General features: G+C 41.5%; 1 protein-coding gene across 2 annotated transcripts in view; it reads left to right on the top strand.

Annotated features, from left to right (window-relative positions):
• SPAG1 (sperm associated antigen 1) overlaps positions 1–17,953 on the top strand; it is a 70,596-nt gene extending 52,643 nt beyond the window's left edge. For both annotated transcript variants that reach the window (XM_047728569.1, XM_047728568.1), the window contains exons 14-19: positions 2,715–2,881; positions 5,570–5,702; positions 7,045–7,171; positions 14,944–15,108; positions 16,493–16,864; positions 16,974–17,953. In XM_047728569.1, the coding sequence (XP_047584525.1) occupies positions 2,715–2,881; positions 5,570–5,702; positions 7,045–7,171; positions 14,944–15,108; positions 16,493–16,864; positions 16,974–17,105 (1,096 nt within the window). In that variant the 3' untranslated portion in view covers positions 17,106–17,953. The remainder of the gene's footprint in view (positions 1–2,714; positions 2,882–5,569; positions 5,703–7,044; positions 7,172–14,943; positions 15,109–16,492; positions 16,865–16,973) is intronic.
• Positions 17,954–25,150: the final 7,197 nt, after the last annotated feature.

Here is a 25,150-nt window from a genome sequence, read left to right as displayed (position 1 = left end):
GTGCCTTCTATTATTACCCTGCTTCCATATCATTTGTAAATTCTCTGTCCCTCCCTTTTTGTAAAATTGTTTTTCTCTCATTCTACTGGAAGTTCCTTGAGGTCAGGAATTGTGTTTTATCCGTCTGTGTAGTTGAAGTATTTCGTACAGTAGATAACGTCTTCTTATTCTTCAACACAGAGAGTATAATTCACTCCTATGGTTGGCTTTTAATTTGGCCATCATCTGTCCGGTCATCTCCAAGGTAATTGGGAAAGAAGGATCTTCTCACAGAGCTTGGGCTTCCTGTGAAACGAGGTGGGAAGACAGCTGAAGTAGCCGACAGCAAGGAAGGGGCCTCTTGGGAGGTGTTGTAGGAAAGCCAGTTCACAGTGATAGGCGGGAAGTGCTGAAGGGAGGAGTAGTTACCTGAGAGGCTGTGATTACTCCTATCTGTGAACCTTCTGCACTATGTACTTTGAAGTAAAATTCACGGAACATAAAATGGACTATTTTAAAGTACGCAAGTAAGTGGCCTTTAGTTCACATGTACACTTGTACAACCTACCACCTCTCTCTGGTTCCAGAACATTCATCATCCCCAAAGGAAGCCCTGTATCCCATGAACAGCCACTCTTCCCTTCTCTCAGCCCCTGGCAGCCACTCATCTGCTCTCTGTCTGCGGCTCTACCTGCCCTGGGCAGTCCCTGTGAGTGGAATCCTAGAGTCCGTGCCTTTCATGGTTGGCGTCTTTCACCTAGCGTGACGTTTTCAAGGTTCATGTTGTATGTAGACTCCGTGAGTGTTTTGTTTCTTTTTGTAGCTGAGTAACAGTCCATTGTATGGACATAGCACATTTTGTTTATCCGTTCATCAGTGATGGACGTTGAAGTTGTTTCCGTCTTTGGGCTATTGGGAATCATCTGCTGTGGGCATTTGTGTACAAGTTTTTGTTTGCACATCTGTTTTCAGTTCCTCTTGGGGTATACCTAGGAGTGGGATCGCTGGGTCATATGGGAATTCTATGTTTAGCTTTTTGAGGATTGTGTTACACTTTTAGTATGTACTTAGGTTCTTTTATACAGATTGAGTTTTAAGATTCTTTCATTTTTTAATCGAGTGTTTCTGTTACTGTATAAGAAGATGAGGAGGCTTTGTCTGGTTTGCCATATATATTTTTCTATACAATACCCATAAAATTTCACTGTTCCTTTTCATGAATCCCATATTTATGCTTGCTTTTCCATGTGAGCAACAGCAGCTTTTTTTTTTTTTTTTTAATTTAAACATCTGTGCTTATTTTGTTTCTGTCTTCCATTAACCATATTCCTCTCTTCCTCTCCAGGAATCTTATATGTTAAATTTCCCTGCATATACTTATTTACTCCCTGGCAACACATCATCTCTTTTCAGCTGCTTCTTCCTTCCTCTCTGCTGGTAATACAAGTTTTGCTTGAAAATTCTCTTTTCTAAAGTTTTTTTTTTTCTTCTGCAGTTGTGGGTGGTCTTACATTATTTTTGAAGTTAGTTTCTTTACACTAAGATGTGTGAGATTTGGTTTGCATAACCAAAGATCACTATTGAAATTTTAGTTTAAAAAAACTGTAAGAAAAGTATGTGGATTGTATCTGTCTCTGTATAAATATAAAAACTACTCACACAAAAAGTACTGCTGAGTTAGCTAACTTGAATGTGTTCTACTAATTACCTGTAAATCTTCTCAGTCTTGGAACACCTTTTTTAAACCAGTTTCATTTGAAAGACATAATTCAGTTTTGTTTTTAAGCTTAAATATGACAATGTGTATGTTTAAAATGATGACAAAGTGGTAATCAGGGATGTTAATCTGAACTTTATGATGGCTATTAGTTAAGTTAATAACGTAAGGGCCCTTCCAGTATCCTGGCCTTTCATTATTATGTATATGAAAGCACAGTAAGTGGATAATTGTAGAGATAAAAAAAAATTTCAAGGTAAGACTATCTCAGCCATATGTAAATGTTTGAAGAAAAAACAGTGTTCCAAAAATGAAACAAAAAACAGTGTTCCATACAGCAGCTTTCCCTCATGCGTTTTAGCAGCTGGTCTTGTATACCTGTCTTTGGTGTATAGTTTGGGCATAGACATTCTAAGTGCTTTTGATTATTCTCAAGAGTAATGCATTATCAGTTTAGTAATTACATTAGATAATCATGTGGGACATTTCTGCTAGGCCTCCTAAATTTTACCTTTATAGTTTACTTTTTTATCACATCACATATGCATTAAAAAAATTTTAAACCAATTAGAAATGCCTTCATTTTTTCTTTTGATACAAAAAGGATCTAAAGTTAACATAGTTTTGGGCAACTTTTAAAAATCCTTTTATTTTTTTTTTTTTTAAGATTTTATTTATTTATTTGACAGAGAGAGATCACAAGTAGACAGAGAGGCAGGCAGAGAGAGAGAGAGAGGGAAGCAGGCTCCCTGCTGAGCAGAGAGCCCGATGCGGGACTCGATCCCAGGACCCTGAGATCATGACCTGAGCCGAAGGCAGCGGCTTAACCCACTGAGCCACCCAGGCGCCCCTTAAAAATCCTTTTAAAGACCATTTATGGGGACAGCAGATAAAGCTTAAGACTGTGTTTTCTGTAGGGAAGTACACAAATGCAGCACTGTAAATCTTACTGTTGATTTGAGCTTCAGTGATATAAAAAAATGACATGATCAATAGAGAAAACTCGTTTTCTTTTTAGAATAACAAGAATTTTAATGAATCTGGATGGACCAAGCTGGCGGGAGAAGCTGTCACCCATTCCTGCTGTGCCCACTGCTGCACATGTGCGAGCCTGGCAGCCTGTGGCCAAGATGCCCCCCAGCCAAGGGGGGGATTCCTGCAGCCGGCCCCAGCCCAGCATCGCAGGTGGGGGAAGCCTACACATCTTTCTTTTCAAAGTTATCTTGAGCTGCGTGTCTGTTTTCACAGGAAAGCAGGATAAGGGCATGAACTTAGGCATCAGACCCAAGTTTAAGTTAAGACCCTGTTTGCCCTCTAACTAGAGTTATAAAAAGTTGCTTCCCACATCCACTGTCTAGTGTGTATGAAAGGGGAGGATTAGAATAACTGTCTTGTGGCTTGTTCTCAGGAATAAATGGAGATTTGCATGCAAAATACTTAATAAAGGTTTAGTTTGCATTATTATTTGTAAAAAGAAGTAGCGTGTAGTTCTTCCCTACACCTGTATGTGACAGAGCTTAAAGTAGTAAGATTGGTGTGTTTGAAATAAAAGAACAAAGTAAAGCTCTACAACATAAATATCTAGCAGGTATTTCTTTCTGCCTTATATCATTGTTGTTAACATATCTACATTCCCGTTGTTAACATATCTACCTCATTGCTTTGTGCAGAGTGTTTAATAAATGGGACTTCACTCTTGCTTTCTGCTAAAAGCCGGTTGAGACCCCATTTCTCCTTCCTGCTTAGGGACTCCATGTGGGTCCCCGGTTGAGGCTTATCTTGTAGAGACCCTGAGATTCCTGAGTCGTGATGTGGCTCCCGTTAGACCCTCATCCTCTTCATTGAATAGAAGGGAAATGCAGGGAACATCTACTAAGGCTTTAAGATTATTTAGCAGTTCTTAGAAAACCTTGGAGCTCTCTGGTTTTCTAGAGCTGGCTATTAGTGGAATCTCACACAAAGCATTTGCTCAGTTAAGGGTAGTTGTTTATTAACAAAGAGCATGTCTAACTACACTGCAGATCTGTGTCAGCTAATCGCAAGCACCAGTATAATCAGAGCTTTCTCTCCAGATTTATGTGATTATTAGAATAGGTGCCAAAAGCTTAAATACAGTGGGAGAAGAAAAGCTTAAGGAAAGCTTTTCAGCAAATGGGCAGGGAGGAATCCCTGTGATACTCTATTTTAGGGCTTACATACAGCAGGATGTATGGGGAGTGTCATTTGGCCCCATCGTGTGGTCTTTTGAAACACGAAACATTAGAAATACTCTGTGATTTGAAATAAAGGGCGAAAAGTTACTATTTTATGCCCTTGTGCTGGGGACAAATAAGATTATTGTTTACATTCCAAGTTTATACTATAAGTTTCAGATATCAAGATGTTTAGATTGGAAATTTAAAGATATATTTGAAATTTTAATTTATGGATTCTAATTTTCTCTCAAGTTACTCCATTAGGTAGATTTCATTACATAGGTTTAAAACTTCAGGTTTTCGTACTTTATGTGTGGTAGAAAACTTTGGTTGCAAGTACAGAAAATCTACTGACTTAAACCATAAGGAATATCTTGGCTCGTGTAACTGAAGGTTCATCAGGGCTCCAGTCCTGACTGAAAATAATAGAACCTTAGCAGTTGTAGGCTTCATGGGTCCATGAAAGGGAGAGAGACACCACTGCTTTGGGTGGCATTAATTTAAAAGTGAGAAACTATGTTACCCTGAAAGCCCTAGCTTTTTTATCTGTGCTGTTACTTTCTTAACTCCTGTTCTCTTGGTACCTATTTAATGGGTCACGTGCCCGTTCCTGAGCCGTCTCTATGACAAGGACATGCCGTGTCCCGATTGGCTGAGGCCTGTGTTCCTGATGGGTGGGGTCAGCTTCTCCTGAACCCCTGAGTTGAGTAGGATGGGGGTGATAGCTGAGTGGACATAAAGGCACCATTAGGAAGGGGAGATGAACCCTAAGCAGAGTTGGCCGTGGTCACTGCAGGAGAGCAAGGCAGGAAATGGTAATAGTTGGGACTCTTTCACTGCAGATAACGGAAAACCCAGCCTTTTATGGCATAAGTGAAAATGGTGGTCTGTTGGCTCCTATCATGGAAACGTCCACAGGTGGAGTAGCTGCATGGATGGCTGGATTCAGGACTCAGAGGTTCTTCTTTAGCTCTCCGTCTTAGCCTCTTTATTGCTTTTTTTGACCCCATCTTAGAAATACAGAGTCTCCCCTTGTAGTCACCAGATGGCAGGGTAGCTCCTCTTCTCATATTCCAGGAGAAAGAGCAAGCAATACCAGAAGCGGCCACAAAAATCTGGTTGTGGCTTATTGGCTCTCATAGTCCCATCCCTGACGAGTTAGATTACTGTGGCCAAGGAAGTATAATGTGCTGATGGTAGCACAAAGATTACTCCAAAGAGTTGGGCTAGGGTAGGGCTCGCTTTACCTAAACTGCAGGATGGAGAACGAGGGAGGTGTGGTGTGGTTTTTCCAAGGAGATGGGGTACTGGACAGACGTCCATCTCAGCCGTGAACAGGTTTGTTTGTGCATTTTTTTATGAAATAGTTACTAAACCAAACACTGTATATGTTTGTATCTCCAGTAGAGAAGACATACCAATATGGGTAAAGTGATGTAATTACTTAGGTTTTATTTTCCAATTTGAAAAAAATATTGTTGTAATTGTATAATTTTTACTTATAGCCAGTTTGTCTTTTTAATTTGTATACAAAGTGTCATTCCACTTCGACTTCAGCTTTGCATAGTGTGTGGTCAGGTTAATTTGCAAGAGAATATCTGCTTACATATGTACTGAAGATGTTGTGGAGGTGCTTATGTGAATCCTTCTCTTTTCCCCCTTGGGGGGTGTCCCATAGATGAAAAAATGTTTAAAACCCTTAAAGAAGAAGGAAATCAATGTGTAAAGGACAAAAACTATAAAGATGCCCTTAGTAAATACAGTGAATGCTTAAAGATTAACAACAAGGAATGTGCCATTTATACAAACAGGCAAGTTCTTTGTGACTTTATATATTTCTTACGTTAATTTTTTTGGTTAAAAAATACAAATTAATTGCCAAAGTTTTTTTTTTCCCATCATTTTGAGAATTTATATAGCATATTGTCCTAAGTGAGTGTTTTTCAGAGAGACTGACAGCATGCGGTGCGCGGGCTGGGGGGCATTGGCAGCCGCTCAGTTGGGCCTGAAACTGTCTCTCCCTTCGGTGTCAGTGCAGACAGCTTGCTGCCCAGCTGTTGTCTCCTCCCTCCCCCGGCCTTCCTTTCCCTGCCCTTCTCAGGGTTCTGAGGTGTAGATCCCTTTTTCACTCTGCATGCTCTCTGAGCCAGTCCATCTTCTCCCCAGTCCCACGACCACCTTTCTGTGGGAACCCCTGCCCCCCTCCACCTCCTCTTGGGCTCCAGACCTAAGCAGTCCCTCCTTTCTGCACTCCTGACCGACGCCTCTGATGTCCTCTTCCCAAATTCCTCGCTGGTGGGAGCCTTTCTCTCCGCCCTCACCATTGCCGCTGTCCTGGGCCACCACGTCTCCTCCTACATGTTTGCAGCACCCTGCATGTCTTCTTCCCTCCGTCTCGTTCTCCAAGCTGCAGCTGGAGCCATCATTCTAAAACCCGGTAAACCGATTAGCCCGTTTGAGAACCCATCGGTGGACCTCCATGAAGTCAGGAGAAAGCTCAGCCTTCTTTCCATGATTTACTGGACCCTTCACCATCTGGCCTGGCCTCCCTTCTACCTCACCCCTGCATCCAGCCATATGGCACTTTTCTTAGCCCATCAAGAGCACTGCGTGCGCATGTGCACGTACTCTCTCACGCGCTCTCTCTCTCACTGTGAGACTCTGCTGTTGCTGGGCCCTTGGCCACCACTCTCCCGTCCTACATCTGAATGCTCAGCCCAGTGCCTTGGCACTGAATAATTCTCACCTCATACTCTGGAATTCAATTTGAATGTAACTTCTTCTGGGAATTGTTCCCTGACGACTCCTGCCCTTGCCTCAGCCCCACCAGATCCAGTGAGATTCTCAGCTATGCGCTCCCAGAGCATCTTGTTTAGATATTAGTGTGTTTGCATGATTTACTTGTTTCTCTCTTCCACTAGATTGTAGCCTCCTTGAGGGGCCCAGACTGTATTTTGTTAGCAGTTCTATCCCCAATGCCACAATTACATTGCATGAAAATGCCACAGTCGGAGTAAAATGTTAGGGTTCCGTGAGACAGCTGTGGTGTTGAAACTGAGCTATGTTCTGATTTTTATGAGCTGTCTGAATTCCCAGATATGTTGTTTTTGCTGTTCATAACGCATCATTACTTTCATAATTACGTTCTACCAGAGCTCTCTGTTACTTGAAACTGTGCCAGTTTGAAGAGGCAAAGCAGGACTGTGATCGGGCACTTCAGATCGACGATGGGAACGTGAAAGCGTGCTATAGACGAGCTCTGGCTCATAAAGGACTCAAGGTGAGGAAAGCTTCATTTTCATCTGTAAATTGCAGCTCTGAAAATAGCATGTGGATTTTATGAACATAAACCCTGGATTTAATCCTGGTTCTGTGCTAATCAGGCTTAAAACCTTGGAATAGACTTCAGATTTCCCCTACCATTAATGTGGAACTAGGTAATTTCTAAGATTTCCTTCCAGCTCAAAAATTAGGATTTATTTCCTGATTTTCTAAGGAATTTTTTTAGTTATCATAGGTCTACTTAAAGGGACAGGAAAATTGAATCACTGAAGGCAACCAGCGGTGTCACTGGTTCTTCCACCAAAGGTTTGGGGTTGTCTGTGGGGGTCGGAGGAAGGCGTTGGAATGGAAGATTGATTGACAGTGGAAGTTGGTAGAGACAAAGCGGAGATTGGGAGGCTCATGGTGATTTGGGCCTTCAACTGGCTGGTCATCAGTGACTGTAGAGTGATGTCCTTCTCTAAGAGAACCACATCCTTATTTCCAGAGGAAGTATTGTATAATTACACTTTTACTTAGGCTGATTCTTCTGTGTGGAACTATTTGAATGAATGTTCATGTTTATAGAAATTGACATCACAAGGAAAAATTAGAACATAGGGGGCTCTGGCATTTCTTGAAATTATGGTATTTCTTTAAAACCATTTTTTTTAGGGTCTAATACAGTGCAGTTCACATGTTGTAAACCTATCAGAGATTTTTTTAAATTGAGTTATTATTGACGTGTAGCATGGTATTTGTTTGGGTATACAGAGTAGTGATCGATTTGCAAAATGCTCACCACAGTAAGTCTGGTTAGCAGCTCACCCGCACACATCATTACCATTGTTTTTTCTTGTAATGAGTACTTATAAAGTTCTTCTCTTGTAGCAACTTTCATTTACAGTACTGTTGTTATTAACTCTTGTTAACTGTTGTCACTGTGCAGTACATTATTGTATGTCCCCATGACTTATATTTTAACGGGAGGTTTGTACCTTTGAACCCATTTCACCCACTTCGCACCCCCTGCCTTGCCTCTGACAATGACCAGTTTCTTTGTATCTGTGAATTCAGTTTTGTTTTTGTTTTCTGTTTTTTCCCTATATTTCTTGTACAAGTGAAGTCATACGGTAATTGCCTTTCTCTGTTTGACTTATTTCACTTAGCATATGCCCTCAGGATCCATCCGTGTTGTTGCAAATGGTAGGATTTCCTTTTGTTTAACTGAATAATCCTCCATTGTGTAGGTACACTGCATTTTCTTTATCCGTTCATTTATTGATGGGCACTTAGGTGGTTTCCACGTCTTGGCTGTTGTAAATATTGCTGCAGTGACCATGGGAGTGCTGGGATCTTTTCGATTTAGTATTTTCGTTTCCTTCAGATAAATACCCCGAGCTGGGATTGCTGGATCAGATGGTAGTTCTATTTTTCGTTTTTTGAGGAGCCTCCATGCTGTTCTCTGTAATAACCACACCAACATACATTCCCACTAGTGCACAAGGGTTCCCCTTTCTCCACATCCTCAGTAACACCTGTTGTTTCTTTTTTGTTGAGTTTAGCCATTCTGACAGGTGTGAGGTGATACCTCATTGTGGCTTTGATTTGCAGTTCCCTGATGGTCAGTGATGTTGAGCATCTTTTCATGTACGTGTTGCCCATCTGTGTGTCATCTTTGGAGAAATAGCTGTTCGGTTCCTCTGCTCTTTTACTAACCAGATTCTTTTTTTGATACTGAGTTGTAGGAGTTGTTTGTGTATTTTGGATATTAACCACTTATCAGATATGTGATTTGTAAATATTTTCTCCTACTTGGTAGTTTTTTCATTTTGTTGTTGGTTTCCTTCGCTGTGCAGAAGCTTTTTAGTTTGGTGTGTCCGACTTGTTGTTGATTTTGTTACTTTTGCTTTTGGTGTCAAATCCAAAACCCAAGACCAGTGTCAAGGAGATTTATTGCCTATGTTTTCTTCTAGGACTTTTATGGTTTTAAGTCTTATGTTCAGATTTAACCCATTTTGTGTTGCTGTTTCTGTACAGTATAAGAGAGTGGTCCAGTTTTCCCAACACCACTTATTGAAGACTGTCCTTTCCCCAGTGAGAATTCTTGATCCCTTTGTCATAAATTAATTGACCACATATGCATGGGTTTATTTCTGGGCTCTCTATTCTGTTTTATTGATCTCTGTTTTTATGCCGTACTATACTGTTTAGATTACTATAGTTTTGTAATATAGCTTGAAACCAGGAATTGTGATGCCTCCAGATTTGTTCCTTTTCAAGATTGCTTGGCTACTTGGGGTATTACCAGGTTCATATAAGTTTTAGGATTGTTTTATTTCTGTGAAAATGGCCATTGGAATTTTGAATAGGGATTGCATTGAATTTGTAGATGCTTCATGTAGTATAAACATTTTAACAGTATTAATTTTTCCATCATGAGCATGAACTGTCTTCCCATTAATTTCTGTCATCTTTGGTTTCTTTTATCAGTGTCTTACAGTTTTCACCATATATAGTATGTAGAAATCTTTCGCCTTTTTGGTTAAATTTATTCTGAGATATTTTATTCTTTTTTGATACAGTTGTAAGTAGAATTTTCTTAATTTAGTTTTTGATTTTTGAATAATGTATGTGTCCCCATGTAGCCACTACTCCAGTCAAGGTAAATACCATTCACTTCTTTCCAGAAAGCTCCCTGTGCCCATTTTCCTTTATTTCCCTCCTTCCACGCCCACCCCCCGGTAGCCATTCATCTAGTTTCTATCACTGTAGATTAGTTTTGCTTCTTTTTGACAGTAACAGTATAATCGTATAGAATGTACTGTATTCTTTGGCCTTTTTTTTTTTTTTAAACTCAGCATAGCATTTGAGTTATCTATACTCTGTATCAGGAATTGTTTCTTTTTATTACTGAGTTTTATTACCAAATATACCACAATTTTTTTTTTACACATATTTACCAGTTAATTACTTTTAGATGTTTCCATTCTGGGGCTGTTAAGAATAAAGGTGCTGTGATTATTCCTGCCCACATTTTTTACGAAGTTGTACATGAACTGGTACAGCGAGAGGCCAGGTGCAGGTGGGAATGGGGATGGGGCGAGATGGTCAGATCATGAAGGGCCTGGGAGGCCTTGCTGTGGTGGACAGGCTTGATGCTGAAGGTGGTGGGAACCCCTGAGGGCCAGGGGGGCATAAAGAGTCAGATTGGGCCGCAAAGCCAAAGCTGGATCACTGGGGGCCCAGCATGGAGTAGGGAGGTTGGTTAGAAGCGGCCAAGGTAAGAAGCAGCTGCCTGAAGGAAGGTAACAAATAGCCAAGGGAAGAGAGAAGAGTATTAGTTTGCCCGGAACTTCCATAACAAAAAGTACCACACACATCGTGGCTTAAGCGACAGAAATGTGTTTTCTTACGGTTCTTAGAGTTCTTAATTTTAAGATTAAGTTGTCAGCCAGGATGGCTCTTTCTGAGGGCTGTGAGGGAAGGATGCATTCTAGGCCCCTGTCCTTGGCTTGTGGATGGCTGTCTCCTCCCCGGGTCTTCACTTTGTCGTCTCTCTGTACACGTCTGTCTGCCAGTTTCCTCTTCTAGTAAGGACACTAGTCCTGCTGGATTAGGGTCCACCCTGACGACCTGATGGTAACTTGATTACTTGATTACTTCTTCAAAGAATCTGTCTCTTCAGAATGTGGCACATTCTGAAGTGCTGTGGGTGAAGCCTCCCAGCAGAGGAATTTTTAGGGGGACACAGATTAGCCCGTAGCAGAAAGTGAGGGGCTAAATCAAAGGTGTTTGAAGGTAAACACCTGAGAGTAACATGTCCCGGGGAAGGAGCAAAGAGGGTACCTCCCTGCTTCCTGGCTTGGGGATTGAGTGGTGCAGTGCAATAATGGGGGTGTTGAGGAGGAGGGAGAGGGATAGTTCAGTTTAATCTTACCGAGTTTGAGAGAATGCTTTCAGTTCCATGCCCATCACTGACAGGGAAATACCTAAAAATATCTTCTGTAAAACCTGGGTTTTGCTGGGAGAGGACAGCCCTGTTTCTGTGTAATATAGCTGATGAGTCCAAGCTGTGCACATCCAGGGCCCAGGCTTTTCTGTTTCCTAGATCCTAGCTCCACTGAGGTGGTGGTCCAGCTGCCCTTGCGCTGCTGCCCCCCTCCCCTTCCCCCTGCCCGGCGTGTTCTCAGGGATGTTGTAAAGGACGCAGATCCAGAGCCGAGTGAACACGCGTAATCGGGTCCTGAGCACGGGAGCCTCCGTGCGCGCGGGGCTGGCCGAGCCACCTTCCCTGCGCGTGGGGGCCTTTACTGTCCACCCAGCAGCCCCCTGGCTCCCCTTGTGACCTGACCCCTGTGCCCCACCTTCTCTTAGCAACACGCTCCTTCCTAAACCTCAGGTAAAGGTTTCTTCGCTGGTGTGTGGCACCCTGAAGTAAGAGAGGCTGCTTCAAAATTTCCTCCGCTTTTTCGGAGTTGTGTGGATTCCAGCCCGTGAGGGTAGATTTGTGTGGCGACTCGTGGGTGTGTCCAGACTGAAAACATGTTTCCCTCATACTGGCTGCTTGGTGCTTGGAACATGTTTCCCTGACGTAAAGGCAGAAGGCGTACCTAATGAAACACCTTCTATCCTTTGGCATGAATTCTAGAAATTGTATTATGCAGAAAGATAATCCCAAATTGGAGTAATCCTATCCCACTAGGTTCTGAGGCCGGCAGTTGGTTTTTCTGGTTTAAGTTCTTGTAGCTTCATTTATATATCCTGTCATTGAAGTTAGGTGCCGAGCAAGTATATTTTCAGGATCCTCAAAGGCGACAGATGCCTGTAAAATGCATCAGGACTCGCGGCCGGATCCGCTTCGTGTGTCTGTAGCGAGGAGCTGGCGCAGAGGCTCCGGGGGCCCTGCCGCTAGTTCCCAGCCCAGCGCCCGCTTTCGTAGATCTTTCGTTTTCTAGATGACTTTAACTGTGTGCAGCTTTGAAAATCGCAGGGCTTTCACTTAAAATCTGTATTTTCTTCCAAATTTTTGTTTCAATTCCAGTTACCATACAGTGCACTAGTCGCTTCGGGTAGAGACTTCGGTGACTCAGCACTCATCCCAGCCGGCACCCGCCTCAGCCCCCTGCCCCACCTCCCCTCCCGGATGGAGTTCTCTGTAGTTAAGAGTCTGTTTCTTGGTTCGCCCCTTCTTTCTCCCCTGTGTTCATTTGTTTTGTTTCGTAAGCTTCGCATGTGAGTCAAGTCCGGTGGTATTTGTCTCAGACTTTCTTTCTCCAGTGCCGCTCCTGTGCTAGACTGTGGCTCGCGGCGGCGAAGAGCCCCTGGTGTCGCCTTAGGGAATTTGCACCCATTAACTGGGCTGTGCTGTAAGGCCCAGACTAGCAGACAGTAATGGAATTGTTACTACAGTTGAAGTATACCTGTTAGTAGTATATATTAACATAAACATGTGGGATTATACTTTTTTTCTTTAAGGCCTAATGAGGTAATTAGCGACTTCAACTTTTCCTTCTTTTTGCCGGAGTCACACTTGCCCTGTGTTAGGCTCTGCTCTTCCCTCTGCTGCATGGCTGTCTCTCTCCAGGGCTTGTGTTCCCTGACAAGTGTATCAAAAGGAGACTCCTTCCCCCTCATTAGGATCCATGGAAAACCTTGGCTTTCTTAATTGCATTAGTGGTAGTCCATACTTTATTCATTTGTTTACGTTTTAAAAAAATTGTTTCCCTTCCTAAGACAGAAGCTTCCACAGGGGCCGTAGCTGCCTGACCATTCTTGGGATCTGGCAGAGGGACTCCTCACTCTTCTCTCTCGTTCTCTCTTTACATTTACTTGCCCCTGTTGTAACTCTTAGCAAAGTGTCATTTCATGTTTTCTTAAGTCTCCTCCAGACAAATCGCTCTTTTGGCACAGATTTTTCTTAAATACAAAACAAAAATGTGAGTTAAGTTGAAAGTCCCCTGTGATGTGGGACTTCTTCCATTTCCAAGGCCATAGCGTACAAATCTGTTTTCAGGCTTCTCTTTGGGATTCCACAGCTGTGTTCTCATTCACTTGTTGGGCATTGCTGCCGTGATCATCCCAAGGATTCTCTGTGCCTCAGTTTCCTTATCTTTAAAATGGGGATAGCAGTTAGTATGTATAGGGCTATTGGGGGTAAACTAATACTAAATGCAGAGAATGGTAAGAGTAGTTACTACAACCTCAGCTTGCCCTGCTGCCCCTCTTCCTTGCCTTCCAGTATGGTTCCCAGGATGAACACCTTGGCTGGAAATACAGTGTTAGTTTTTCTGTAGTCGGTTCCAGCTGCACTGTTGTGGCACAGAGGTATGTGGTTTGTGACTAATAGAATGTAATGGACTATGGTTTGTAAATAATTTACCTTTTTTACTGAATGAGAGCAGATTTACATTTATCTGTTTAAACAAGTCACTTTTGCTTTCGTGTCCTGCTGGGTGGAGGGGGGAGGGATGCGGCCTGACAGCGAGCGCCCCAGGAATGCCCCATAAGCACTCGCCTGTCTTACCCGTGCCTCGGCCTCCAGTGCGTGCTCTTAATCTGTGGGTCGTAAATACTTAGGGAGGTTACACATCACTGAATTCTTTGCCTCCTTACAGAATTAATTTTGGTTTCATCAAAACACTGGTCTAGTCTGTAATTTTAGAATGGCCTGTCACATCAGACTGTGATTTTGTGGTATCTGTCTCTACTACCAGATTCTTTGCTATGTTTTGTTAAGGTTAGATTTCCTTTTCTTTTCTGTCAGCCTTCCCAATGTATTGTCTGACTCTCTGGAAGAACAAATGTTGCTGCCAGCCGCTGGAACGGCACACAACTTTGAGGGTTTGACGGTGCAGAGTATTATGTGACAAGTGACATCTGGGCAGCCCTTTACATAGGTTTAAAGTTTTCCTTATTAATTCATTTATCCTTGGTACAAGCCTTGTGAAAACTAGAGTAGATAAGCTTTTGTTATCCTTTTTTTTTAATTTTATTTATTTGACAGATCACAAGTAGGCAGAGAGGCAGGCAGAGAGAGAGAGGAGAGGAGGAAGCAGGCTCCCTGCTGAGCAGAGAGCCCGAAGCGGGACTCGATCCCAGGACCCTGAGACCATGACCCGAGCCGAAAGCAGAGGCTTTAACCCACTGAGCCGCCCAGGCGCCCCAGCTTTTGTTATCCTTAAAGATGAGAAAACTGAAACTCAAAGATTAAGTAGGATTTTGTTCCAGTTTCTTTCTTTTTTTTTTTTAAGATTTTATTTATTTATTTGACAGACAGAGATCACAGGTAGGCAGAGAGGCAGGCAGAGAGAGGAAGGGAAGCAGGCTCCCTGCTGAGCAGAGAGCCTGATGTGGGGCTCGATCCCAGGACCCTGGGATCATGACCTGAGCCGAAGGCAGAGGCTTTAACCCACTGAGCCACCCAGGCGCCCCTTGTTCCGGTTTCTTAATTAGTAGTTGCTAACCTGAGGATCTTCATTCTTGACATTCACTCACTCAGCAGACAACACATGCCTGTTGTACACCAAGGACTGTGAAGGTTGTGGTGACCCCAAATTGAACTTGAGTCTTCCAGCTCCAGATTCTGTGCTCGCTCTTCTCTGAAGGATGTTCTGTTATGGGTGTTAATATTTTAGTTCAAGACTGCTGTGTGGGCCTGACGTTATCATCAGGGTACTAAAGGGAACCCCTGCACATGTTCTGTGCTACTCAGCTTAATCATTCTCACTCCCACTTGAGCTCATCTATGCTCCATAATGAAAATTATTTTTTCTGCCTTCCTCCTTTCAGGATTATCAGAAAAGTTTAAACGACCTCAATAAAGTTCTTCTACTAGATTCAAGTATTGTTGAGGCAAAGATGGAACTGGAAGAAGTAACCAGATTCCTTAACATTAAGGACAATACAACATCATTCAACAAAGAAAAGGAGCGAAGGAAAATTGAGATTCAAGAGGTATTTGATAATCTTTGAAAGTACTCTTCCGGGGATTTTATATTGGATTCTAAAGTCAGATTCCTAGGAGTTCAACAAAAATGTCTTTAGTTTTGCTTTTATTCTAATCTCCAATGAAGAAATTTTAACCAGTTACAGAGACAGAATTTTCCGTTGCCATAATTAGCCGTTGTATTTCCCAGCTTGGGTTCATGGAGGGTATTGGGATTCTACATTACTGCACTTCCTCCTTTCTCTGCCTGCCCCCCTACTCTGGCCTATAGTTTGCATGGTTTTCCACCCAGATTGCTCTGGGGGCCTGTAGCCATTGAACTTTGCTTCAGGGTAGACCTGGAGAATCCCAATAGGACTGATGAAAATTTCAGTGGCCTTGCCATACCCCATAGGGATTTTTAGATTGATTTAGGCCTTGTTAGCACTCGGAAACAAGACTGGCCTCATCAGAGGTCTTGGACAGTCACTCCTGAATCAAACTCAGTTTCTTGTGCTCTAGCTTTTTGCTTTGCCTTTGTTGAAGAATGTCAGCTCATGGGGCACCTGGGTGACTCAGTGGGTTAAGTGTCTGCCTCTTGATTTTGGCTCAGGTCATGATCTTAGGGTTGTGAGATCAAGCCCTGCGTCAGCCTCTGAGCCCATTGTGGAGCTTGCTTAGGAATCTTTGTCCCTCTGCTCCTCTCCTCCCCGCCATGTATATGTGCACGCGTACACTCCACCCAAAAAAAGTCTGTTCCTGAATTCTTGTGTACTCATGAATGCTGATATCATCCCATTTATCACCTTATGTTTCCATTATAGAGTAAAAGCTAAAAAGTGAGAGAAACCAGAAATATTTTCCCTCTAAGGAGGAAAGAAAAAAGTCTTAAGTTCATGTCTCTGTTAAATGTAAGAAAATAAGTAAGTGTAAAATTTATCATGAAAAAGATAAAGTTGTTATGGGTCTTCTTTCATGGAAAACTATAAAAAAATTTTTAAAATACTTTCATGAATGGATATTTAAAACTTTTTCCTAAAATGAGATTTTACTATTATAAATTACACACTTTTCACTTAGAATTTTTTTTTTTTTTAAAGATTTCATTTATTTATTTGACAGAGAGAGATCACAAGTAGACGGAGAGGCAGGCAGAGAGAGAGAGAGAGAGAGGGAAGCAGGCTCCCTGCTGAGCAGAGAGCCCGATGCGGGCCTCGATCCCAGGACCCTGAGATCATGACCTGAGCCGAAGGCAGCGGCTTAACCCACTGAGCCACCCAGGCGCCCCTTCACTTAGAATTTGACTAAAGTATAGCTTACTAGTGTTTTCCAGCTCCTTCCCATTTTAATAAATGCATCTTGGGATGTGTGCTGTGGCTATTACGTCACGGTTTCATTTTTTCCCTCATGAAGGTGAGTGAAGGCCTGGAAGAGGAGCCTGGAAGGACCTCGGAGGCGCTCTCCACTGACTGCCCTGTCTCTGAGAACGGGGACACAACCAATGGGCCACCAGAATTCTATGAAAAACTACCCATCACCAAGCCTAACAACGCCTATGAGTTTGGTCAGGTTATAAACGCTATCAGTATGCGGAACGATAAAGAAGCCTGTGCACACCTTTTAACCATCACTGAACCGAAAGATTTGCCAGTGTTGTTGAGTAACAAACTTGAAGGGGATACATTCCTCCTCCTTATTCAGTCTCTGAAAAATAATCTTATTGGTAAAGATCCCTCATTGGTGTATCAGCATCTTTTATATCTGTGTAAAGCAGAGAGGTTCAAGGTAAGTGCAAAATAACTTGATAATAACTGATTTTCTTCCAGGGTTTCTGTAACTCAAAAATGTTCATTTTTTTCTTAATTAAGCTAATAAGTTTTTCTCTTTCTTCCAGATGATGTTGACACTAATTAGCAAGGGCCAAAAGGAGCAAATTGAACAGCTCTTTGATGACCTCTCAGACACACCTAACAAGCATTTTACTTTAGAAGATGTACAGGCCCTAAAAAGGAACTATGAGCTTTAAGTCAAGACTATTGTTAGATTTCTTCCATGCATGTGTGTGTTCCAGTAATGCTAGTGGGATGGTATTGTAATAGAGTTGCATGGATGAAACCTGGTTTAGAAAAGATCCTTTGATCTGGAGTATAAAGTATTTTACTTATTTTTATACATAGAACATGTATATTCTACAATATGCTTTTTATCAGTTGTAAATATTTTCTTACATACCAAGAGCTAACATCTTTATATTTAATAATTATATTTAGAACTTGTTTAAAGTACATTTTAATTTATAGTACACATTTTCTTTTAATTACTCACTTATTGAAAATTTGAGTTGAATTACATTTCTTTGGACTATGAAGGATTCCTCTAAAGTGTGATAGAAATGTATTTCTTTAAAAATCATTAACAGTGATTATTATATTACCTTTATTTCCTGGTATGATATACATATATAAATCCCTTTTGTACTAGTTGTGTATTACAGTAAGCTAGAGTGAAATGCAACACTTAAGTCTTATAATAAATGATTAATAGTGATTATTAATTCAAGAGCTTTAAGAGGAACTTATTTTTTTCTTAACATGGAAACATTCAGAATAAAAATTGGCAAAAATTTCTACTTTTTACTAGATTTTAAATTAAATATATTGCTTATGTAAATAATAACAAAACCACTACTGTATAAAAGCAGACTAAGCCTGCATTTTGTCATCTCCACATTTTCCCCCAAGTTTAAATGTCCCTTTTCCTCCTCCTTTAAGCATGACCATATGTATTCCCATGAAGTGAAGAGATCTTATCTTATTGAAAATTCCTTTGTTAACTTGGTCAAAGTAAAGGCATTTCTTAAAACATTCAGGTCTGTATCAGTGTACTGTCGTTTATTCCTGTAGTTGTTAGTGTCAATTCTCTTTTCATATTCATTATCAGATCTTTCAGAATTACAGAATTTTTAAGAATTACTGTGGGTAAATGATAATTTTCAAGCTCTGACATTTTTCTTTTTAACTGTTCTTTGTTCATTAATGAAAATCTGTGACTCTAGTCTTCAGGCAAAGCAAAGTTTTAGTAAACTTCAGAAACCTTAAAAGGAAACCTTCTCTTTTGTCCACAGTTACATACCCAGCACCTAGCTGCACAAGCCGTCTGGCAGTGGCAGACCTCTCCTTCAGAGGTGCAAAGCAGTGAGTGCCTGTTGTGTGGGTCATGGCGGGAGAAATCCGTTTGTCTCCAGCAGCAGCCAGGGTACTGCAGTGGGACCTCCTTGACTGTGAGGGTAAGGGAAGTGAAGGGAAGGAAGCAGATAAGAATATCAAAGGGCATTAAAAGAATGCAATTGCTGCAAACTGCTTCAAGACTTCAGCAGGAAGTCTGCCCATATACCTCTGGAAGTATCCCACTCAAGGATCTCCCAACCACATTGCCCCACTGGGTCCACAGGCACCCCCACAGCCCCGAGTGCTAAACTCACAGCAACTCCCACTATGTGGCTGGGTGCCCGTGCATGCTCCTGATGGGGCAGTGGGAACAGGTCTGGTGATCAGAGTGTTCTCAGAAAAACAGACCAGGGTCTGTGGGCAAGGGAGGAATCGCCAACTAGAGCCTTGGAGCTATAGCACCACCTTCCGGAAAACGTGTTGAGCAGCCAGCCTGGTGAGTTCTAAGAAAAGATAAAGTTTTAAGAATTCTGCCACTAGAGGGAGCAAGAAGAGTGGAGTGGCTGAAAAGTCAAGGGCCAGCGAGCAGCACTCCCGTCAGAAGGTAATCAGTAAAGTCTCCGGAGCCGTCTGCTACTCGAAATGGGAAAACAGCAATGCAAAACCACAAACACGAAAATCAAAACTTTCACCCCAAAAGATCTCAATAATTCAATTCAGCTTAAAGACACACAATATTGCAAATCTAGCTGATGAAGAATTCAGAATAACTGTTTTGAAGAACACAACTAGCTACTAAGAAAACAATGATATTAGGAAGGAAAATACATACAATAACTTCTGTAAAAAATGATTTAGAGAACGTGCATAAGCAGGGGTGAGGGAGCAGAGGGCAGGGCGAAGCAGACTCCTCACTGACAAGGGAGCCCAAAGCAGGGCTTGATCCCAAGACCCTGAGATCATGACCCAAGTTGAAACCAAGAGTCAGATGCTCAACTGTCTCAGCCACCCAGGCGTTCCAAACAAAATGATTTATCAGAGAGAGAAAAAACAAAAGAACCAAATTCTGGGGGCGCCTGGGTGGCTCAGTGGGTTAAAGCCTCTGTCTTCGGCTCAGGTCATGATCTCAGGGTCCTGGGATCAAGCCCCAAATCAGGCTCTCTGCTCAGCAGGGAGCCTGCTTCCCCCTCTCTCTCTGCCTGCTTCTCTGTGTACTTGTGATCGATCTCTCTCTCTGTCAAATAAATAAATAAAATCTTAAAAAAAAAAAAAAAGAACCAAATTCTGGGGTTGAATTCAGTGAATGAAATGAAGAATACAATAGCCTCTGCAGTAGAATAGAGCAGATGGAAGACAGCATAAATGACTTAGAGGATAGAAATTTTGAAATAATCCACGATCCAGAAGACAAGAAGGGGGCAGAAATTAAAAAAAATAATAATTGAAAGCTCACCTAAATCTGGAGAAAGAATTGAACATCCAAATTCACAAAGTTCATAGATAACCTATATCCTCAATGTGGAAATACCTTCTCCCAGACGGGTTACAAGGAAACTACCGAAAATCAGGATCCTAAAGGCAGCTGGGGGTAAAAACCAGAGTGTAATTTACAGAGGACCCCCCATGAAGCTATCAGCAGATTTCTCAGCAAAAAAAGGCCCTACAGACCAGGAGAGAGTGGAATGACATATTCAAAGTATCAAAAAACAAACTGCCAGCCAGAGTTATAAAGACTTGCCCAACAGACACAAGCTGTGGGAATTTATCACCACTAGGTCTGCCTTGAAAGAAATGCTGAAAGGAGTTCTTCAAGCTGAAATAAAAAGATGGTAATCAGTGACATGAAAACATCTTTACACTGGTAAACGTGAAAAATAAATTTAGAAAACTCTAATTCTATAGTAGGATAGTATATTAGCCACTTAACTATATAGTATAAAGGTTAAAGGAAGAGTTTTAAAAAGAACTTACCACTATAATTTGCTAACAGGACACAATATAAAAAGATGAATTGTAATAAAAATATAGGAGTAAAAGAGTAGAGCTTTTATAGGCAAATGAAGATAGGCTGCTATCAGCATAAAATGGACTATTCCATGTATGAAATGTTTTATGTAAGCCTCATGTTAACCACAAAGCAAAAATCTAGATTCACAGGAGATTAAAAAAGGGAAACATAAACATGGTGTACACCCACCATGGAAAATCACAAAGTTGAAACAAACAGGAAGGAAAAAGGAAGCGGGTGGGGTAGGGGGAGGAGGGACCTGGGGAAAGGAACGGAAATACAGAACAATCAGAGAGCAATCAGTAGGATGGAAATTGTAAATTGTTGTAAATCCCTATATATCAATAATCACTGCAAATGTAAACTGAATTCACCAATCAAAAGGCAGAGAGTGGCTGGAGAGAAAAAGTAAGACTCAATTATATGCTTCCCACAAGAGACTTCAGCTCTAAGAACACACACAGGCTCCAAGTAAAGTGAAAGAAGAAGAAATTACATGCACTTGAAAACCAGAAGAGCAGCGATAGCCATACTCAACATTAGACAAAACAAACTTTAAAAGCCAAAATGTTAAAAGAAACTTTAAGCCAAAACTGTTAAACCTTCAGACATAATGAAGATCAGTACAGCAAAAAGATATGTATGCATTCAACACTGGAGCACCTAAACAGATGAAGCAAATATTAACAAACCTGAACGGAGGAACAGACCACTGAATAATGGCAGAGGACTTTTATACTTACAGCAATGGAGAAGTCATCCAGACAGAAAATCAGTAAGGAAATGTTTGAACTGAACCATACTTTGGACCAAATGGACCGAACATACAGAACATTCCATCCAGTACCAACAATATATTATTCCCAGGAACACAAGGAACTTTCTCCAGGATAGATTAAATGATAGGACACAAAACAAGTCTTAAGCAAATTTAAGAAGAGTGAAATCATACCAAACATCTTTTCTGAGCATAATGGTATGAAACTATAACAAGCAGAAAGCTGGAAAATCTATAAATATGTGAAAATTCAACACTTCTGAACAACCAGTGGGTCAAAGAAGAAATTAAAAGGGAACTAAAATTTATCAAACCTATGCAAAAGCAGTTCTGAGAGGGAGGTTTATAGTGGTAAATGCATATATTAAAGGTTAGATCTCAGTCTGACCTTATACCTAAAGAACTATAAAAAGAACAAACTAAGCTCAAAGTTAGCAGAAGGAAGGAAATAAGGCAGAGCAAAAATAGAGACCAGCAAAAAAAAAATAGAAAAGATCAACAAAACTTTTTTCAAAAATAAACGAAACTGACAAGACTTCACTAGACTAAGACTCAAAATGAGAAACGAAAGAGGAGACATTATGGAAATAAGGATCGTTTTTTTTTTTTTGTTGTTGTTGTTGTTTTTTATTTGACAGACAGAGATCACAAGCAGGCAGAGAGGCAGGCAGAGAGAGAGGAGGAAGCAGGCTCCCCGAGAGAGCAGAGAGCCCGAGGGACTCTCCCAGGACTCCGAGATCATGACCTGAGCTGAAGGCAGCGGCTTAACCCACTGAGCCACCCAGGTGCCCCTGGAAAGCGCCTACACCATGAATAGTTACATGCGAACAAATTAGGTACCTTTGAAGAAATCGATGAATTCCTAGAAATAGAACTCACCAAGACAATCAGGAAGAAACACAAAATCTGAACAGACAAATAAGAGACTGAATCAAAAACTTCCTAAGACAGAAAACTGCAGGACCAGATGGGTTCACTGGCAGATTCTACCAAACAGTAAAGAGTTAACAATCCTCAAACTCTCAAAAAATTGAGGAGGGAACACTTCCAGGCTGATTCTATGAGGCAGCAGTACCCAGATATCAAAGCCAGATAAGGACCTACAATAAAACTAAAGACTCATAACTCTGATGAATATAGATATAACATACTCAACAGTGAAAAGTCAAAAGCTTTCCTCTAAGATTAGGAACAAGACAAGGATGCCCACTCTCATCACCTTAATACAATTGTTGGAGATCTCAGCTAGGACAGTTGGGCAAAATAAAGAAATAAAAGGCATCCAATTGGATAGGAAGAAGTAAAAAATTTTTTAAAGATTTTACTTATTTGAGAGAGTTCGAGCATGAGTGGGTGAGAGGAAAAGGAACAAGCAGACTCCCTGCTGAGCAGGGAGCCTGATGTGGGCCTCAATCCTGGCACTTCTGGATCATGACCTGAGCTGAAGGCAGATGGACCCAGGCCCCAGCTGTTGCCAGTACATAGTTTTATACAAGAAAAGTAAAGTGGATTAAAAATCTGTTAAATAAATGTAAAAATATATAAACAGCTCATACTACTCATTAATGAAAACCAATCTGATTAAAAGAATGGGCAGAGGAACTAGACCTTTTCCCAAAGAAGACCTCAAAATGGCCCACAGGTACATGAAAAGATGCTCAACATCACTAATCATCAGGGAACTGCAAATCAAAACCACAACGAGATGCCACCTCACACCTATTAGAATGGCTTTCACCAAGAAGACAACAAATCAGCACTGGTGAGGATGTGGAGAAAAGGGAGCCCTTGTACACTGATGGGAATGTAAATTGGTGCAGTCACTATGGAAAACAGTATGGAGGCTCCTCAAAAAAACTAAAAATAGAACTACCACATGATCCAATAATTCCACTTGTGAGTATATATCCCAAGGAAATGAAAACAGGATATGGAAGAGATATATGCAATCTCATGTTTATTGCAGCCTTATTCACAATAGCCAAGAAACGGAAACAACTTCAGTATGCCTGTCAGCTGATGAATGGATAAAAAAGACATTACACACACACACACACACACACACACACACACACAGAGCAATATTTTCAGTCATAAGGAAATCTGCCATTTGTGACATGGATAGACCTTGAGGACAGCTAAGTGACATAAGTCAAAGAGAGACAAATACTGTATATCACTTAGATGTGGAACCTTAAAGCCAAACTCCTAAAAATAGTAAAATAATAGTTACCAGGGGGCTGGAGGTTGGGGGGATAGAAGAAATGTTTAAGTGTACAAACTAGCAACTAGTAGATAAGCGAAGTCCTAGAGATCTAATGCATGGCTTAATGGTTATAGATAACAAGGTATTATAAACATCAAACTTGCTAAGAGACTGATCTTAATTACTCCTACCACAAAAAAAATAGGCGATGAAGATGCTACCTAGCACGAAAATGGCAATCACAACATATAAGTGTACCAAACCAGGATGTACGCGTTACATTTACACAGTATGTCAAATACATTTCAATTAAACAACTGTAGGTGGTTTTGACTGCACAGTTTATCACACGCTGTGTAATTTAATCCTTATAACAACACTGTTATAGATGAGGAAACCATGGCACAGAAAAGATACAGAGAAAACTTAAATCCTGGGACGCCTGGGTGGCTCAGTTGGTTGAGCAGCTGCCTTCGGCTCAGGTCATGATCCCAGCGTCCTGGGATCGAGTCCCACATCGGGCTCCTTGCTTGGCGGGGAGCCTGCTTCTCCCTCTGCCTCTGCCTGCCATTCTGTCTGCCTGTGCTCGCTCGCTCTCCTCTCTCTCTGACAAATAAATAAAATCTTAAAAAAAAAAAAAAACAACTTAAATCCTGATTACAAATATTACACGTGGTTGATCAGATTTAAACCTGGGCAATATGTCTTTGAACCTTTGCTGCGTAATGGAAAGTATTAAATATAATGGAATAATAATAATAATAATGGCCTTTAAGTGTTACAGCTTAGCAGAGGCAATGAATACATCAATTACCAATCTTACTACACTAACAGAAGTGTAGTGGTGATTACGTAGTGCAAGAGAAATGCCCAGTATTGCCTGTGAGGTTGAGATACGTTCAAGGTCATATTGCAGCTTGAGCTTGTCCTTCAGTCACGAAAAGGATGTGCCAGGCAGAGGCAGTGGGAGATACAGAGGCATCACGAGGCATGCTGAATGGGAGTGGGAAGTAACTGGGCATGTTTAGGGAACTGCATGTACTTTTAATATCTGAGGAGCACAAGTCTGTGATAAGCCTGAAGGAATGGTAGTTGGATCAAACAGAACGCTGTATGCTGCATATAAAATGGTAGAAATAACAGAGTTTTAGTTACACAAGTAGTTCCTTTGCGAGTCAGGCATAGCCACTCTTAACCAATACCTGGTTTTCTTCCCTTCTCATCACACACTAGCAGGAGCTTTTAGTCTTTTTGTAATTGGTTGGGGCCATGTGAATAATCCTGCCGGGAGGGCCAGAGCTGGTCTTTTCATCTTGCTACTGTGACTGCGAAGGCCTCAAGTCCCAGGTTGTGGCTTACAGGGGGACTACGGCTCCATCAGCCCAGTTCCTGGAGGGTTGGTCTGAAGCAAATGCCTGCCAATCTGCGTTGGACAGGTAGCATGAATAAGAAATAATCCTTTTTGGGGCTACCTGGGTGGCTCAGTGGGTTAAGCCTCTGCCTTCAGCTCAGGTCATGATCTCAAGAGTCATGGGATCAAGCCCCGCATTGGGCTCTCTGCTCAGTGGGGAGCCTGCTTTCCCCTCTCTCTCTGCCCACTTGTGATCTCTCTCTCAGCCAAATAAATTAAAAAAAAACTTTAAAAAATGTATTAAAAAAAAAAGAAATAATCCTTTTTTGTAAAGCCACTGAGATTTTGGATAGTTTAAATTATATCCAAAGACTTAGCCTCTCACAGTCTGTTTCTGTATCTTTTCTGTCTTAAGCCCTTAAATCTTTGCTGAACTCTCAGTCTGTAAACCAACTTCAAACTCTGTCTCCCCATGAATGTCTCATTGCATCTCAAATGTAATAAGGCCCCAAACTGAACTCTTCGTTCCCTCAAAGTCAGGCTTCACTTACTCAGGATCTC

This window comes from Lutra lutra, chromosome 4 (genome assembly GCF_902655055.1).
Source record: "Lutra lutra chromosome 4, mLutLut1.2, whole genome shotgun sequence".
NCBI classification, from domain to species: domain Eukaryota; kingdom Metazoa; phylum Chordata; class Mammalia; order Carnivora; family Mustelidae; genus Lutra; species Lutra lutra.
The sequence above is the reverse complement of the archived record's forward strand: the minus strand, read 5'-3'. Positions and strand labels throughout refer to the sequence as shown.